This window comes from Brachyistius frenatus, unplaced genomic scaffold, assembly GCF_029030835.1.
Source record: "Brachyistius frenatus isolate BFR_SWC_R1_liver_20210118 unplaced genomic scaffold, ASM2903083v1 Contig_366, whole genome shotgun sequence".
NCBI lineage: Eukaryota > Metazoa > Chordata > Actinopteri > Embiotocidae > Brachyistius > Brachyistius frenatus.
Genome location: NW_027210965.1, coordinates 32,501 through 49,976, shown reverse-complemented (window position 1 = coordinate 49,976; position 17,476 = coordinate 32,501). Strand labels below are relative to the sequence as shown.

Here is a 17,476-nt window from a genome sequence, read left to right as displayed (position 1 = left end):
GGGGAGGAGATCTCAGGGGAGGAGGACTCAGGGGAGGAGATCTCAGGGGAGGAGGACTCAGGGGAGGAGATCTCAGGGGAGGAGGACTCAGGTGACCAATAAAACAGATTGATCATATCTGGTGTTTTTCCAACCAGAGTTTCTGTTGGTTGTTTTGTTTTGTTTTTTAAAGCAACTTTATTGAAATCATATTTGGCACATACACATTTCAGGAAGAATTAATACATTATAAAAGCATCAACTGAGCTGTTATATTCTGTCATATAATAATTTAAAAGTAATTTAATAAGAAATAACTTAATCAGGGAAATATACAAAATGTTTCCATAAATCCGGAAGTGTGTGTGTTGACAAACATCTGAGGCTTGTTTACTTTTCACTCATTATTTGCCAACAAAGTTTTCAGAGTAAAAAAAAAAAGTGTTTTTTTTTTAACTCCCACAATGCATTGCTGCATCAGCCGTCAGATTCCTTCTTCCGGGTCCCCTCTTTTCTCCACGTGAGCTCCATCCTGGAGTTGTGATGTCAACAGAGCGCGAGACGGAGGCCGCGGAGGAAGAGGAGGAAGAGGAGTTCAGCGGCTTCGTGGCGCTGCACGGCGCCGCGCTGCGCTCCTCCGGGGTCCCGCAGCTCTGCTGGAGGAGTCTTCATCACAAGATCACCGGCGAGGTGGGCAGCACGCGCGCACGCACGCACGCACACACACACACACACAAGCACGCGCGCGCGCGCACACACGCACGGTGGTTAAATGAAGACGAAACACTGCATTGACTCCACAGACTGACACGCTATGTTGACGTCATCACGCCGCGTGCGCCTGGTTCACCTGTGGTTTGTCTTTGTCTCGGGCTGCTGTCATGGCGGATGGCACCCAGTGAAAGGTGCATCACCGCCACCTGCTGTCTTGGAGGGTGGACCAGAGGAACCAAAACCAGAAGGAGGATCACTTCGGTGACTTTACTCAATCCTGCTTCTTTCAAGGATTGTAGGACTTTTCACATTTCCTGCTGAGGTCAATGCGTCCTTCAGAAGTCCTTCCTCTCCTGCCAGCCTCCTCTTCAACCGGTCTCGCTTGAGTGTGAATTTCTGCCAATGACAATGATCAACTCCAGTTTCTGCTGCTGTGCAGAGCTCCCATGGTCCTGGTGGTGTTGATGTATTGGTGTCATTGATCCTCAGTCTGGTTCATGTTTTCTTCTGGATTCCTCCGACAGCGAAGAGAGTCCAAGAGAGTTATTGTTTCTCAGTTCAGCAATTGATTTCAACATTAGAGAATCAACATCAGCACGTCCACGGGTCTTTTCGGTTCAGAGAACCACCGACTGGTGAACTGACCCTTCCTGAGATGTCTGTCTGAGAATGTGATTGGTCATCAAAAGGTGGGGAGGCGTGGTTTAGACTTAGCTCTCCCTTCATTGGTGCGTCGACTGGTCCCATCTTCACTTCGCTTCCACCAGTCACAGGAGACAGCGGAGACAGCGTCCTAAAGGGGAGGAAACCCTACACTGTCTCATGTGCTGCTCCTGCCTCCTGCAGGGTTCCTCTTATCTGGTCAGGAGTCACAACTTTATCAGAGAGCACCGAATGTTCATGTCATGGTGTTCTCCTTGAGCTGCACCTGGTGGACAGACAATAATAAGTCCACAGACAATAATAAGTCTTGTGAGAGACAGTAGGACAATGCCTTAAATTGTGCAAGCAATCATGTCTGTGCATCAGTAGTTTCTTTGTGATAAGTAAAACCTTGGCTCATTGGTTTGTATAAAAGTATAGATCAACAGATCTAACACCTCCCTTCGCCAACTTCTTTCTGAATAGCGTACAGATGTCTTCCTGTGTCTCCTGAGTCCCAACTGTGCTGCTATTCCTGAATCATGTTTCTTTTGATTCTTGATTCAGCTTCTGTTTTGCTGAATAAAATGTCTGTCTTGTTCTGACATTTCAAAGCTTGCTTTGCTAATTTATCTGCTGTTTCATTTGACCTTTGACCCTCTGTGTGCCGCCACCCACATGAATGACACAACAATACTCAATGTTTAAGTCTGAACAGAGTTTTGTGTATTTCATTGATTAAATCCTGCCTGCTGTGAGATGTGAATGATTGACAATAATGCTGAACTGGAATCTGAACAGATGATGACCTTCCTGATCTGAACCTCCTCCACCCGCTGCAGCGCTGTTAAAATGGCCGACGTCTCCACTGTATAACCAGACAGATGGTCTGATGTTCTGCTCCACTGTAGTTTGATACTGGGCATAACAGACCGGATTTCCAACTAAAAGCCTGATGCTGGTGAAAGCGGTGGATCTTAAACAGGATAAAAACATATTCTGAGTGAGACTTTCATATTAAAAGGCCTATGAAATGTAACGTGGGCTGAATTCTCTCTGTTCACATGAGAAGTAGAAAAAAATGTTTGTCTCAACTGACCAGTTTGACGTGACATTGATTGGAGACCATCTTGTGTGAATATTAGCAATATACCCTCTAATTCCAGATTGTTACTGAGAGAAAACTCCCTGTTTTCAATCCCACTTGAGGAGGATGGTCTCAATGTGTCACTCAGAAAAGATCAGGTCAATCTGATGTGGATTTTCAAAATTAAAGCCCTCCAAAATGTCTTAAATATGCAATATTACATCTGATTTCTGATCATATTTCAAGGAAACTGCTTGTTTCCACAGACCAGTTCCACTTCACGATGGTAGTTGACTGTCTCAGTGTTTGACTCAGTAAAGAGTTGTAGCACAGCAGGGCCAGAGGTCGGCCCACCAAGCGATGGGCACCAGGGGGGTCATGAGGGAAGACACCTCCGACCCGTCCCAGCCAGCAACCAACTGACCGCTTAATGAACTAACTGCCTTTTAATATTTATCTGAACTCGTCTGTATTATAGGTCAGATAGGACAATGTACAGGCCTTTAATTTTGAAAATCCACATCAGAATGACCTGATATTTTCTGAGTGACATATTGACGTGGTCTCCTATCATCCTGAAGTTCTGTGAAAACGGGGAGTTTTCTTTAAATATACATGTTAAACCAGGGCTTATAGCTCAAATGGGACATTTTTTAGGGCTTTAATTTAGAAAAATGTTCACAGCAGATGGTGCTGGGGGTTCTTTATATGTGCCGAACACTATCTAACACTTGTAGAAACAGTCTGTGATCTAACTCCAGCAGCTGAGTTGGAGATAACAGCCTGGACAACCTGTGTTGGTGTCGTAGATCTATGATGCTGGGGACGTTTTCGGAATAATGCAGCTGCAACAAAAGGAGGAGGAAGGAAACGGAGAGGACCAGCAGAGGAAGAAGGACAATCCTGGACCTGTGATTCGCTACAAAGTGGTTGTGACCCGGGAGAGCGGGCTGCAGGCTTCAGATCCGACCAGGTGAGGGCGCCACAGACCTACAGCAGTGTTCAGAGGAGAACATGACGTCAGAGCTGAATGGTTCAGTGATCATCACTGATCAGAGGGAAGGTAGATTACACCTGCTGTAGCTGCACCAACATACAGGAGCTGTTGGAGAGAGGTTCTGCAGTAGTTTTAACCCTTCATCATTATCATCATCATCATCATCATCTCGTGACCACCTGTCCAGAACCTGCAGGCCCAAGTGTTCAGACTCATGTAAGACTTCACGAGTAGCAATCACCACCTCGGTGAAGTGTTAACAGTGTTTATTGATGATACAGTAAAATGTGATGGAGGTGATTAAGGAACTACTCATGAGAATGACAGGGTGGGGGGGGAGGGGTTCCTGCTGATTCCTGCTGCTTCCTGCAGCCTCCTACAGCTTCCTGCTGCTTCCTGCTGCTTCCGGCTGCTTCCTGCAGCCTCCTACAGCTTCCTGCTGCTTCCTGCAGCCTCCTACAGCTTCCTGCTGCTTCTTGCAGCTTCCCGCTGCTTCCTGCTGGTTCCTGCTGCTTTTAGTTCTTCAGTTCCACAGCAGGCTTATTTTGAAGATAACCAAAGTGTTTCATGATATTTAATGAGTCGCTGTTTTTTTTTTTTTTTTTAAATTGTTTTTGATGTCTTTGTGCATCAGATAGTACACACTTCTCTGTACCGGTGCTTCAGTGCGCTGACTGATATTCAGATTTTATTGATACTCCCCCCTTCCTCCTTCCACCTCCACCACCCGCCAGCGTCTTCTTGGTGGACCACGCCTGGACGTACCGGGTGGAGCATGCCCGCCAGCAGCTGCAGCAGATCCCCGGCCTGCTGCCCAGGATGGCCGCCCTCATGGGGCTAGACTTCCACGGAGAGGTCCCCGACCCAGACACCGTAGCGCTGGTTCTGGAGGACATGTGGAAGTACAACCAGACGTACCAGCGTTCTCAGGGGGTACGTTAGAGAACATGTCTGTCCTCCCTCTGTCTGTCTGTCCCCTGCTTCATGTCCTCTCTGTGTCCCCTGCTTCATGTCCTCTCTCTGTGTCCTCTGCTTCATGTCCTCTCTCTGTGTCCTCTGCTTCATGTCCTCCTGTGTGTCCCCTGCAGTCAGCAGAGGACAAGGTCCCCGTGTGGTACATCATGGATGAGTTTGGTTCTCAGCTTCAACACTCAGATCATCCGAGCTGCTGCACGGCTCCTTTCTTCTACATGAAGGACCAGCTGGCCTTCACTGTCCTGTGGCCACAGCACCACCTGCAGGAAGGAGGTCAGACAACACACTAACACACACATCTACACACACACACACACACAGTGGGTACAGAAAGTATTCAGACCCCTTTAAATTTTTCACTCTTTGTTTCATTGCAGCCATTTGCTAAAATCAAAAAAGTTCATTTTATTTCTCATTAATGTACACTCAGCACCCCATCTTGACAGAAAAAAACAGAAATGTAGAAATTTGTGCAAATTTATTTAAAAAGAAAACCTGAAATATCACATGGTCATAAGTATTCAGACCCTTTGCTGTGACACTCATATTTAACTCACATGCTGTCCATTTCTTCTGATCCTCCTTGAGATGGTTCTACTCCTTCATTGGAGTCCAGCTGTGTTTAATTAAACTGATTGGACTTGATTAGGAAAGGCACACACCTGTCTATATAAGACCTTACAGCTCACAGTGCATGTCAGAGCAAATGAGAATCATGAGGTCGAAGGAACTGTCCAAGGAGCTCAGAGACAGAGTTGTGGCAAGGCACAGATCTGGCCAAGGTTACAAAATAATTTCTGCAGCACTCAAGGTTCCTAAGAGCACAGTGGCCTCCATAATCCTTAAATGGAAGAAGTTTGGGACGACCAGAACTCTTCCTAGACCTGGCCGTCCAGCCAAACTGAGCAATCGTGGGAGAAGAGCCTTGGTGAGAGAGGTAAAGAAGAACCCAAAGATCACTGTGGCTGAGCTCCAGAGATGCAGTAGGGAGATGGGAGAAAGTTCCACAAAGTCAACTATCACTGCAGCCCTCCACCAGTCGGGGCTTTATGGCAGAGTGGCCCGACGGAAGCCTCTCCTCAGTGCAAGACATATGAAAGCCCGCATAGAGTTTGACAAAAAACACATGAAGGACTCCCAGACTATGAGAAATAAGATTCTCTGGTCTGATGAGACCAAGATTGAACTTTTTGGCGTTAATTCTAAGTGGTATGTGTGGAGAAAACCAGGCACTGCTCATCACCTGCCCAATACAATCCCAACAGTGAAACATGGTGGTGGCAGCATCATGCTATGGGGGTGTTTTTCAGCTGCAGGGACAGGACGACCGGTTGCAATTGAAGGAAAGATGAATGCGGCCAAGTACAGAGATATCCTGGAAGAAAACCTCTTCCAGAGTGCTCTGGACCTCAGACTGGGCCGAAGGTTCACCTTCCAACAAGACAATGACCCGAAGCACACAGCTAAAATAACAAAGGAGTGGCTTCGGAACAACTCTGTGACCATTCTTGACTGGCCCAGCCAGAGCCCTGACCTAAACCCAATGGAGCATCTCTGGAGAGACCTGAAAATGGCTGTCCACCATCCAACCTGACGGAACTGGAGAGGATCTGCAAGGAAGAATGGCAGAGGATCCCCAAATCCAGGTGTGAAAAGCTTGTTGCATCATTCCCAAGAAGACTCATGGCTGTACGAGCTCAAAAGGGTGCTTCTACTCAATACTGAGCAAAGGGTCTGAATACTTATGACCATGTGATATTTCAGTTTTTCTTTTTTAATAAATTTGCACAAATTTCTACATTTCTGTTTTTTTCTGTCAAGATGGGGTGCTGAGTGTACATTAATGAGAAATAAAATGAACTTTTTTGATTTTAGCAAATGGCTGCAATGAAACAAAGAGTGAAAAATTTAAAGGGGTCTGAATACTTTCCGTACCCACTGTATATATATATTCTCACACACACACACACTCTCACCGGCCACTTTATTAGGTACACCTGTTCAACTGATTGTTAATGCAAATATCTGATCAGCCAATCACATGGCAGCAGCTCAATGCATTGAGGCATGTAGACACGATGAAGACGAGCTGCTGAAGGTCAAACGGAGCATCAGAACAAGGAAGAAAGGTGATTTCAGTGATTTGAAGGTGGCAGGTTGTTGGAGCCAGACGGGCTGGTCTGAGTATTTCACTAACTGATGATCTACTGGGATTTTCACCAACAACCATCTCTAGCTTTACAGAGAACGGTCCGACAAAGAGAAAATATCCAGGGAGCTGCAGTTCTCTGATGCCTTGTTGATGCCAGAGGTCAGCGATCAAAGGAGAACAGCCAGACTGGTTGGAGATGATAGAAAGGAAACAGTAACTCCAATAAGCACTCGTTTCAACCAAGAAGATCTGAACAACACCTGGAAGCTTGAAGCAGACGGACTCCAGCAGCAGAAGACCACCGGGTCCTTCTGTCAGCTAACAACAGCAAACTGAGGCTGGATATACATACATACATACATACATACATACATACATACATACAGTGGTGTGAAAAAGTGTTTGCCTCCTTCCTGATTTCTTTTTTTTTGCATGTCTGTCACTTAAATGTTTCAGATCATCAAACAAATTTAAATATTATTCAAAGATAACAAATAAACACAAAATGCAGTTTTTAAATGAAGGTTTTTATTATTAAGGGAGAAAAACAATCCAAACCCACATGGCCCTGTGTGAAAAAGTGTTTGCCCCCTCCTGTTAAAACATAACTTAACTGTAGTTTGTCACACCTGAGTTCAATTTCTCGAGCCACACCCAGGCCTGATTACTGACACACCTGTTCTCTATCAAGAAATCACTTCAATAGGACCTGCCTGACAAAGTGAAGTAGACCAGAAGATCCTCAGAAGATAGACATCATGCTGAGATCCAAAGAAATTCAGGAACAAATGAGAAAGAAAGTAATTGAGATCTATCAGTCTGGAAAAAGGTTCTAAAGCCATTTCTAAAGCTTTGGGACTCCAGAGAACCACAGTGAGAACCATTATCCACAAATGGAGAAAACATGGAACAGCGGTGAACCTTCCCAGGAGCGGCCGGCCGACCAAAATTACCCCGAGAGAGCAGCGACGACTCATCAGAGGTCACAAAAGACCCCACGACAACATCCAAAGAACTGCAGGCCTCACTTGCCTCAGTTAAGGTCAGTGTTCATGACTCCACCAGAAGAAAGAGACTCGGCAGAAATGGCTGCATGGCAGAGTTTCAAGACCAAAACCACAGCTGAGCAAAAAGAACATTAAGGCTCGTCTCATTTTTGCCAGAAAACATCTTGATGATCCCCGAGACTTTTGGGAAAATACTCTGTGGACTGACGAGACCAAAGTTGAACTTTTTGGAAGGTGCGTGTCCCGTTACATCTGGTGTAAAAGTAACACCACATTTCAGAAGAAGAACATCATACCAACAGTAAAATATGGTGGTGGTAGTGTGATGGTCTGGGGCTGTTTTACTGCTTCAGGACCTGGAAGACTTGCTGTGATAAATGGAACCATGAATTCTACCGTCTACCAAAACATCCTGAAGGAGAACGTCCGGCCGTCTGTTCGTGACCTCAAGCTGAAGTCAACTTGGGTTCTGCAGCAGGACGATGATCCAAAACACACCAGCAAGTCCACCTCTGAATGGATGAAGAAAAACAAAATGAAGACTTTGGAGTGGCCTCGTCAAAGTCCTGACCTGAATCCTATTGAGATGCTGTAGCATGACCTTCAAAAGGAGGTTGGTGCTGGAAAACCCTCCAATGTGGCTGAATTACAACAACTCTGTAAAGATGAGTCGGCCAACATTCCTCCACAGCTGGAAAAGACTCATCGCAAGTTATCGCAAACGCTTGATTGCAGTTGTTGCTGCTGAGGGTGGTCCAACCAGTTATTAGGTTTAGGGGGAAACACTTTTTCACACAGGGCCATGTGGGTTTGGATTGTTTTTCTCCCTTAATAATAAAAACCTTCATTTAAAAACTGCATTTTGTGTTTACTTGTTATCTTTGACTAATATTTAAATTTATTTGATGATCTGAAACATTTAAGTGTGACAAACATGCAAAACAATAAGAAATCAGGAAGGAGGCAAACACTTTTTCACACCACTGTACACACACACACACACACACACACACACATCACACACTTCACACACACCATCCTGCAGCACCCAGTGGGGATTAATCTGCCGCTGAAAGTAGTCCCACACATGAGAAATGACACTTTATGTCTGAGTTTTTGTTTCTGATAATGATGTTGTTGCTAACGTTAATGTTTTTGTTGTTGTTTGATAATGTTGTCGATGATGTTGATGGTTTTGATGTTGTCGTTAATGTTTTTGTTGTTGATGGTGTTGTTGATGTTGTTTATGTTGTGGATGTTTTTATGGTTGCTGTTGATGTTGTTGATAATGTTATGGGTTTTGTTGTCGATGTTCTTTTCAGTACAAACCAATGAGCTGACATCATTTCATCTTCTCATGACCTCCACAGACGAGGTGACTCGTGATTACACGTACGGAGAGACGGACCCGCTGCTGAGGCGCTGCCGTCTGTTACCATGGATACCGGCTGATCTAGAAGGGGTCAGCAGTATCACAGCTGAGCCGCCCGACTCCTACTACGAGGTAACAACTCATCACACACAGCACACACCTTCTGCAGACAGCGAGGAGGCGTGTAGCGGGACAGATCTGAAACGGGTTTCCAGAACCACACCGGACCGGACAGATGGTCTGTCAGGGAGGGAGGGAGGCGTTACCTGTGAGGCAGTGATCTGTTCAGGTTGACACGGTTCACAAGTACAGTAAAAAGGTTTTCTGACTCAGAGATTCTGACCCGTGGTTCCAACCTGTGGTCCACAGCCTCCTCGTGGCCCCCCAGAGACCACAGCGGCCCACACTCTGAAATTCATCCTGATGGAAGAATGAATTATTTTATACCATTTATTAAAAACTGTACTTAGGTCGTAGTCCATGTTTTATCATCAAGTGTCCTCCATTACCCAGAACCCCTCCCTCACTGACCCCTCCCCCCACGGTTATGGTCTGTGTGGGTTTAACTTGAATCCAGTCTGAAATCTGGTCACATGATTTATAAGCTGCAGCAGTTTGTTTTGACTGACAGATCAGGGTGTGATCACCGTCCTTTCTGTCCTCCTCTCCGTCCTCTTTGTTCTCTGTGGTCCTCTCCATCCTCTCTTTCCTCTCCGTCTTCTTTGTGCTCCTCTCTGTCCTCTCCGTCCTCTTTGTTCTCTGTGGTCCTCTCCGTCCTCTCTTTCCTCTCCGTCCTCTCTGTGGTCCTCTCTGTCTGTCCCTTCAGGACATTGTACGGGACAACAAGGAGCTGCTCCCGCTGGACATCCAACCACACTCTGTCCCCGAGGACCAAATCCTCAAGTAAGTCTTTTGGAAGTTAAAGTCATGTGACATCAGACCCAGATGATGATGGTCATGATGGTGGTGGTGGTGGTGATGATGATGAGGGTGAGGGTGGTGGTGGTGATGGTGGTGATTATGATGGTGGTGATGGTGATGGTGGTGATGATGATGGCGGTGATGATGGTGATGGTGATGGTGATGATGGTGATAATGATGGTGGTGGTGATGGTGATGATGGTGATAATGATGGTGGTGATAATGATGGTGATGGTGGTGATAATGATAGTGATGGTGATAATGATGGTGGTGGTGGTGGTGGTGGTGGTGGTGGTGGTGGTGGTGATAATGATGGTGGTGGTGGTGATAATGATGGTGATGGTGGTGATAATGATGGTGGTGGTGATGATGGTGATAATGATGGTGGTGGTGGTGATAATGATGGTGATAATGATGGTGATGGTGGTGGTGGTGGTGATAATGATGGTGGTGGTGGTGATGATGATGGTGGTGATGGTGATAATGATGGTGGTGATGGTGGTGATAATGATGGTGATGATGGTGATGGTGGTGGTGATGGTGATAATGATGGTGGTGATGGTGATAATGATGGTGGTGATGGTGATAATGATGGTGATGATGGTGGTGATGGTGATGATGGTGGTGATGGTGGTGATAATGATGGTGGTGATGGTGATGATGGTGATAATAATGATGGTGATGATGATGGTGATAATGATGGTGGTGATGGTGATAATAATGATGGTGATGATGATGATGGTGATGGTGGTGGTGATAATAATGATGGTGATGATGATGGTGATGGTGGTGGTGATAATGATGGTGATGATGGTGGCGATGATGGTGGTGATGGTGGTGGTGATGATGGTGGTGATGGTGGTGATAATGATGGTGGTGATGATGGTGATAATAATGATGGTGATGATGATGGTGATAATGATGATGGTGATAATAATGATGGTGATGATGATGATGGTGATGGTGGTGGTGATAATAATGATGGTGATGATGATGGTGATGGTGGTGGTGATAATAATGATGGTGATGATGATGGTGATGGTGGTGGTGATAATAATGATGATGATGGTGATAATGATGGTGGTGATGGTTCAGATTCAGATATATACAATCTATATATATATAGTGTAAACAGTAAGTGTGTATAGTCATTGGAGGAAGGTGTCTGGTGTGTGTGGGAGGGGAGGGGTTGGTGGGGGAGGGGGGCTATGACCGTGGTGCAGAGTTAAGAGTGTTGACTGCTGAGGGGAAGAAACTGTTTCTGAGCCCGCTGGTCCTGGAACAGAGATTCCTATAGCGCCTCCCACAGGGAAGGAGGGCAAACAGTCTGTGGCTGGGGTGTGGTGTCCCTGACGATGCTGCGCGTCCTCCGCGAAAGAAAAATCCTGATATGGACACACACACACACACACACACACACACACACACACACACACACACACGTATACATACACACACACACACACACACACACACACACACACACACACACGTGTCATTATCACCACCATCATTATCACCATCATCACCATCACCACCATCATTATCACCATCATCACCACCACCACCATCATTATCACCATCACGTGTGTGTGTGTGTGTGTGTGTGTGTGTGTGTGTGTGTGTGTGTGTGTGTGTGTGTGTGTGTGTGTGTGTGTGTCCATATCAGGATTTTTCTTCTTCAGACAACAGATAGTAGAAGAAGGTCTCTCAGCTGTTTCCTAACACTCTGACTCTGTTGGGTCATCCTTCATTTTTTCCTTCTCTCAATCTTTACGTTGTTTTCTGCTTCTGTTTCCAGAGTTTTCTCTGAAATGTCTCAAGTCACCAACAACTTGACGCACGCTCGCTTCCAGCTGACGGAGGAGGAGGCGGAGGCCGACATCATCTGGAGCTACAGTCACATCAAGGACTTCAGGTGAGCAGCAGCGTTCAGAGACTCCACCCACAGGATGAACTCACCTTCATGAGATCAGTTGATGAGCATGGAGCTGAATTATTCATCACCTGGTTCAACCAGCAGGAGCAGCTCTGCACGTCTGCATTCACTTCATTGTCTCTATTCACATGGTGGGTGGTACGAAGGTGATGTTTGTTGTCGGAGACATTTAATCTGCATGTAGAAGAACGTATTAAGAGTCACAGACTGAAGTTGAATTTAAAAAGGTACTTTAAGAGCGTCATCAAACTATTTGACTTCAGGTCATCAAACTCAAACCGTACCATAATTTTTAGGACGGGTGATGGTTGTTGTTCGAAATGAGTCTGAACAACGCTGTTACTATGACGACCACCAACCATCTTTATTCCTTTTTTGATTGGTTCAGGCAGCTAGGAAGTGGGAAAGTTCACACTCTCTAACCTCCAACTTCTCAGTTGAGTGTGTTCCCATGACAACAACAAAGAGGCAAAATGGGAGCCCGCTCTATATCTGATGACTTTAAGCTCCGCCCCTTCTACCTCCATCCTGACGGTCCACTACCCAGTAGAGAATGGGATTGCAGCCTTAATGTGCTCGAATGGATCGTCAGTGAGAGATTTCTTCATCAAACACAGAGTCCTCTGAGTCAGATGTAATGGAGGTTTAAACATTAAACAGCGTTGCATCATCAGTTCACATCACAGACTGTTTCTAAAAGAGTTCGTATCTTCAGGTCTGTAAAATGGTTCTGATCCAGAAGTGTCTTCAGCTGCAATACCAGCGAGTGCCACTAGAGGTCGGCTCCAAAAAGCCTCCGGCTCCATAGACTCCCATTCAACTTCTCTCATCAAATCCAAAGTGAATAAAATGTGTCCATCAGTTATCTCGGTGTTGTTAGCTAAAGTCACTCCTTCTTATTAGTTTTCTGGAGGTCCATCTGAAAATAATCCCTCATTCATTAGAAAAGAAGATTCAAGAAGACCTGTTTTTGGGGGCGTGTCTGTTTGATTGACAGGCCTGTGGTGCAGTCAGGTTACAGCTATCGGTGTACGGGACGTAGTATCGTCAGGTTTCCGATCAGATCGGTCAGATCCACCGCTGGCTCCTCCCCCAGCTCGTCCAAATATGGTCACTTCCTGCTCCAAACCGCTCCAAACTAACAAGATGGTGACGGACAGAATCTGAACTGGAGGATTCATAATGTTCACAAACCAACGATGACATCACTGATGGATGATGACATCACTGATGGTTGCTAGTTGGTTCGCAGTCATAATGACATCATACAGCTTTCAGTCCAGTTTCAGACAGACATGAAACAAACAAACATCAATGTTAACCTTTTTATAAAGTGCATGTTATGAACGGAGAGCTTGGAGATTCCATGTGCAACATTCAGTCAGTGTTTTTACATTCAAATTATTTTCTGGTTAGTTTTCCATCTGTCCTCTGAACGATGGTAAACATAGTCAGACTATTGATGGTCATTAATAAAGGCCAACTCGCTGTAGAAAGACCAGGCCAGCATCACACACACACACACACACACACACACACACACACACACACACACACACACACACACACACACACACACACACACACACACACACACACACAGACACAGACACACACACAGACACACACACACAGACACACACACACACACACAGATACAGACACACACAGACACACACACACACACACACACATACACAGACACACACACACAGACACACACACACACACACACACACAGACACACACACACACACACACACACACACACACACACACACACACAGACACACACACACACACAGATACACACACACACACACACACACACACAGATACACACACACACACACACTGCAGTGAGCTGCAGCTGATCATCGAGGCTGAGAGGATCAAACACCTGCAGCTCACTGACGTTAATGTGTAGAACAGTCTGGAGACCCTGAACACAACCTGTCGGTAAACAGGAAGTCAATCCTTATTTAAGAGCCTGCGCCTCTGACCTTTGACCTTTTACACCCACACACAGAGAGTCACATTACCGCGGTCAAGCAACACACCGGCATCTTGTTTCTGAGACGGAGTCCCGTTACTGAAGACAGAGTGAATCAGGACTCAGCACCTCGTACATACACTCAATTCCCAAATCTCAAAGAAAACCCAGCTGGTGTCTCCTGACCTGACGCCTTCTTCAGGTTTGGACAGTGAAGCTCCGCCCCCTCTTGAAACGTGATGTCATCAGAACACCTCGCCCAGCTCATCGCTTCATCGCCGTAGACTTTCTAAACATTTGAAGGGTCTCTGTTGACTGTTTACAGAGTTCGATACAAAAATATAGCCCCGATTCTCATGGAAATTACTGCATGGGCTCAGGAACACTCGGCTGTGAGCAGGGGTGTTGAAGATTTTAATTTTCCCCAAAATTTGACCCACAATCTGATGTTTCTCTGCCCTAAACGTTTCTGTGTCTCCGACAGGAAGCTGAGCGAGGAGCGACCTTACGTCATGGTCAACCAGTTTCCGTGTGAGAGCGTCGTCACGGTGAAGGACTGCCTGGCTGCCGTGGCTCGCAGAGCGACAGGCGGCCTGGCGCCCGATTGGCTGCCGGAGACCTTCAACCTGCAGACGGAGCTGCCACAGTTCATCAGGCGTTATCAGCTGAGACAGCAGAGGTGGGAGTCCGTCGGTCATCACTGGGTCTGGTCGTAACTTCGATGTAACCAGACACGTGTTGTTTGAACACTGAACCAAGTGTTCTGCTGTCTGGTTGATGATTTCCTTCAGCCTCAGAGCGGTAGACCACCTGAACACATGATGTCTCTGTTTCAGGGGAGAAGATAACCACTGGATCTGTAAGCCCTGGAACCTGGCCCGTGGACTGGACACGCACATCACCAACAACCTGGACTACATCATCAGGCAGAGGGAGAGCACGCCAAAGGTGACGGCACACACTCAGCCATGAGAGAACTCAGACCACCAAAACAAGCTGCAGTCGCTTTTACACATCCAGGTCACTGAACCAACCTCCAGGGGGCGTATTCACAAACACTCCTCGGACTGAAAGTTCCTCCTGGTGACCGAACTCTGAGAACATTCTTAGAATTGAGAGGTTTTCAGAAGAATTTCTCCTTAAAGTTCAGAGTAGATCCTTAAAGATAAAAGTTCGTCATGAATGTGTTCAGAGAGCTCTGATGAAGAAACTCTTCATCAGAGGAGAAAAGTGCTGAAGTCCAGCGAGCTCAGAGGAATATAGTTCAGACTGAATGAGGTTGATGAAAGTGTCCAGATCGTCTGCAGGATGTTTGTGGAGGATCATCAGAGACGTCTCTTCTCCCACCAACACAACAACACAGACGTGGAAGAGATGAAGATGTTTGAGTGGAGAAATGACTGGAGTCTGTCCAACCTTCATCAGCAGTCATCACACATTTAACTTTCACTGGAAGTCGCTGTTAAAAGGATGTGTTACCTAGCAACGGGCTGGACCACAGCGCCTCTCTAATATCAGGGTTTCTGTTCTTTCCTTGATCAGAGTCTCTGAAAAGTTTCTTAAATCTCTCCTCAGATCAGACTACTTGATAAAAGTTGAATTCAGGATCTCTGAGAGGATTCAGAGAATCTTGATGCCATTTTGAAAATCAAGTCCTCATTCAAGATGGGAATTGAATTGAATTAAATGTAACTATTCTGTTTCGGGACCTCTACTCTCTGTTGTGACTGCTCACGTTGTTGGTTTCCTCCTCTGAACTACGACTCTGTAGTTCTTGGAAACTGGATGTCGCTGCAGCTCCAATCAAACCACTGAACAGATCGTATCCAACTAGAAGTGGCGACCGAAGAAAGTACTCGACGATGATCGCTGCAGGACATCCATAAAATTTTTTAAAAAACACGATACACATTTTGTTTATATTCACTCTGAGATGATGTGATTTTCAAGCCAATCATTTATACGACATAATTCTGTGGCAGTTATTAAAAACAAGGAGGTTTCTCTGCAAGACCGTCAACCACATCTTCAGTTGGTAGAAACGATCGCTCGACCTGCTCAGCTCTGGAAAATATCAAGCTGAAGATAAGTGTTGGAACCACATCCTGCACCAGACTGGCAGTAAACACTCGTTTAGTCCTTGTTTCTATATTCCAGTCACAGACGGTCTGTTCTGGAAACATACACAGCTTTTAGGACCTTTTAGGACCTTTTAGGACCTTTTGTCTCCACAGTTCTCTAAGTTTAACAAATACATAGAAAAGATTAGAACTAAAATATTTCTGTGATGTGCAGCAGGATTATTGTCACAGGACGTTATTACACATTTATTCTTTTGTCAGTTGGTGGTGAAAAAAAAAATCACACATTTTTATTTCTCGACTTGCAATTTGTTGTAATTTTACCCAAAAATGACATTGCAGTTTTTGGTTTCCACATGCACGCCTCCACCTGTGTGTTTCCAGGTGGTGTGTAAGTACCTGGAAGACCCGGTGCTGTTCAGCAGGGAGGAGGTGGGGATGGTGAAGTTCGACATCCGCTACATGCTGATGCTGCGCTCCGTGCAGCCGCTGCGTCTCTACGCCTACAACGTCTTCTGGCTGCGTTTCGCCAACAGGTGACAAACGCATGCTTCATATCAGGGTCTCTTTAGGACTCAAATATATATCAATAAAACCTGGTTCCCCAGACGGGGTTCTGTTGTTCAGCTTTATCAGAATGGTAGAGTTCTGATAGACAGAACTCAACTGGACCCACTTCAACCAGACCACTGCAGCTTTAGTTGTGATGGACGGTGGACGGACCAGACGTCCGATTATGTGTCCACTATGTGTGCACTGATCACTTCCCTCCGTTAGATCCCGACTCCCCGTACAGGTGGTTCTGGACCAGCTGTCCGTATAGAGGGTCCGATCCCCCGGCCCGGAGAATAGAACTCCAGTCAGGATTCACAGAGACTGTTTAAGCTGGTGGAGGAGACACGCACAGCTCAATTTAGAATATTTATTGGAAAGCAGTTTTCAGGGGCAAAGCTTTCAGTCATCTCATTTCAATATCTCTAAAAATGAATACATGTCAATTCAATACCAACCACTGATGATGTATGAATATCAATCAGACTAGAGCTGAGGCTGAAGGTGAACTTGTCCTCTGAGTCCAACTTACATCAGCCGAGTCGGCAAAGAAACTCAGAGTGTCCAAATTCTGTTCCTTAATCAAAGGAAAAGGTGTTGATCCTTTTAAAGTGGTATCTCTGGGGTCAAACCAACAATAATTCTTCAAGTGTTCTTTCATGTTGCTCACCTGCCTGATCTCTGCTGGTCGTCGGAGCAACAAGGATCATTATCGTATCAGAACTCACTCCTTTCACTATAATAGAGTGTAGAGATCTCCACCTTCCTGACACCTCACAACACTTTCATTCCATTTTATTGGTCGTGAGAATAAAGAATTGATTCTGTTTCCAGAGTAAAACTCTGGTTCCTGTTCCTGATCTGGTTCTTCTCCTCAGACCTTTTTCTTTGGACCATTTTGATGATTACCAAAAACACTTCACTGTCATGAACTACACAGAGGACGTGGAGCTGAAGCAGGTACGCTGTCTGTCTGTCTGCCCGTCCTCCTGTCTGTCTGCCTGTTCTCCTGCCTGTCCTCCTGTCTGTCTGCCTGTCCTCCTGTCTGTCTGCCTGTCCTCCTGT

At 45.8% G+C, this 17,476-nt stretch overlaps 1 protein-coding gene across 2 annotated transcripts in view; it reads left to right on the top strand.

Moving 5' to 3' along the window:
* Positions 1–461: 461 nt before the first annotated feature.
* Positions 462–17,476, top strand: part of ttll12 (tubulin tyrosine ligase-like family, member 12) — a 21,388-nt gene continuing 4,373 nt past the window's right edge. The window contains exons 1-11 of one of the 2 annotated variants that reach the window (XM_069724236.1): positions 462–669; positions 3,232–3,395; positions 4,154–4,352; positions 4,508–4,667; positions 8,924–9,057; positions 9,752–9,828; positions 11,648–11,764; positions 14,263–14,457; positions 14,615–14,726; positions 16,244–16,395; positions 17,290–17,371. In XM_069724236.1, the coding sequence (XP_069580337.1) occupies positions 523–669; positions 3,232–3,395; positions 4,154–4,352; positions 4,508–4,667; positions 8,924–9,057; positions 9,752–9,828; positions 11,648–11,764; positions 14,263–14,457; positions 14,615–14,726; positions 16,244–16,395; positions 17,290–17,371 (1,539 nt within the window). In that variant the 5' untranslated portion in view covers positions 462–522. Of the gene's footprint in view, positions 670–1,344; positions 1,422–3,231; positions 3,396–4,153; positions 4,353–4,507; positions 4,668–8,923; positions 9,058–9,751; positions 9,829–11,647; positions 11,765–14,262; positions 14,458–14,614; positions 14,727–16,243; positions 16,396–17,289; positions 17,372–17,476 lie in introns of those variants that run through there. The other variant, XM_069724237.1, reaches the window with a different exon arrangement.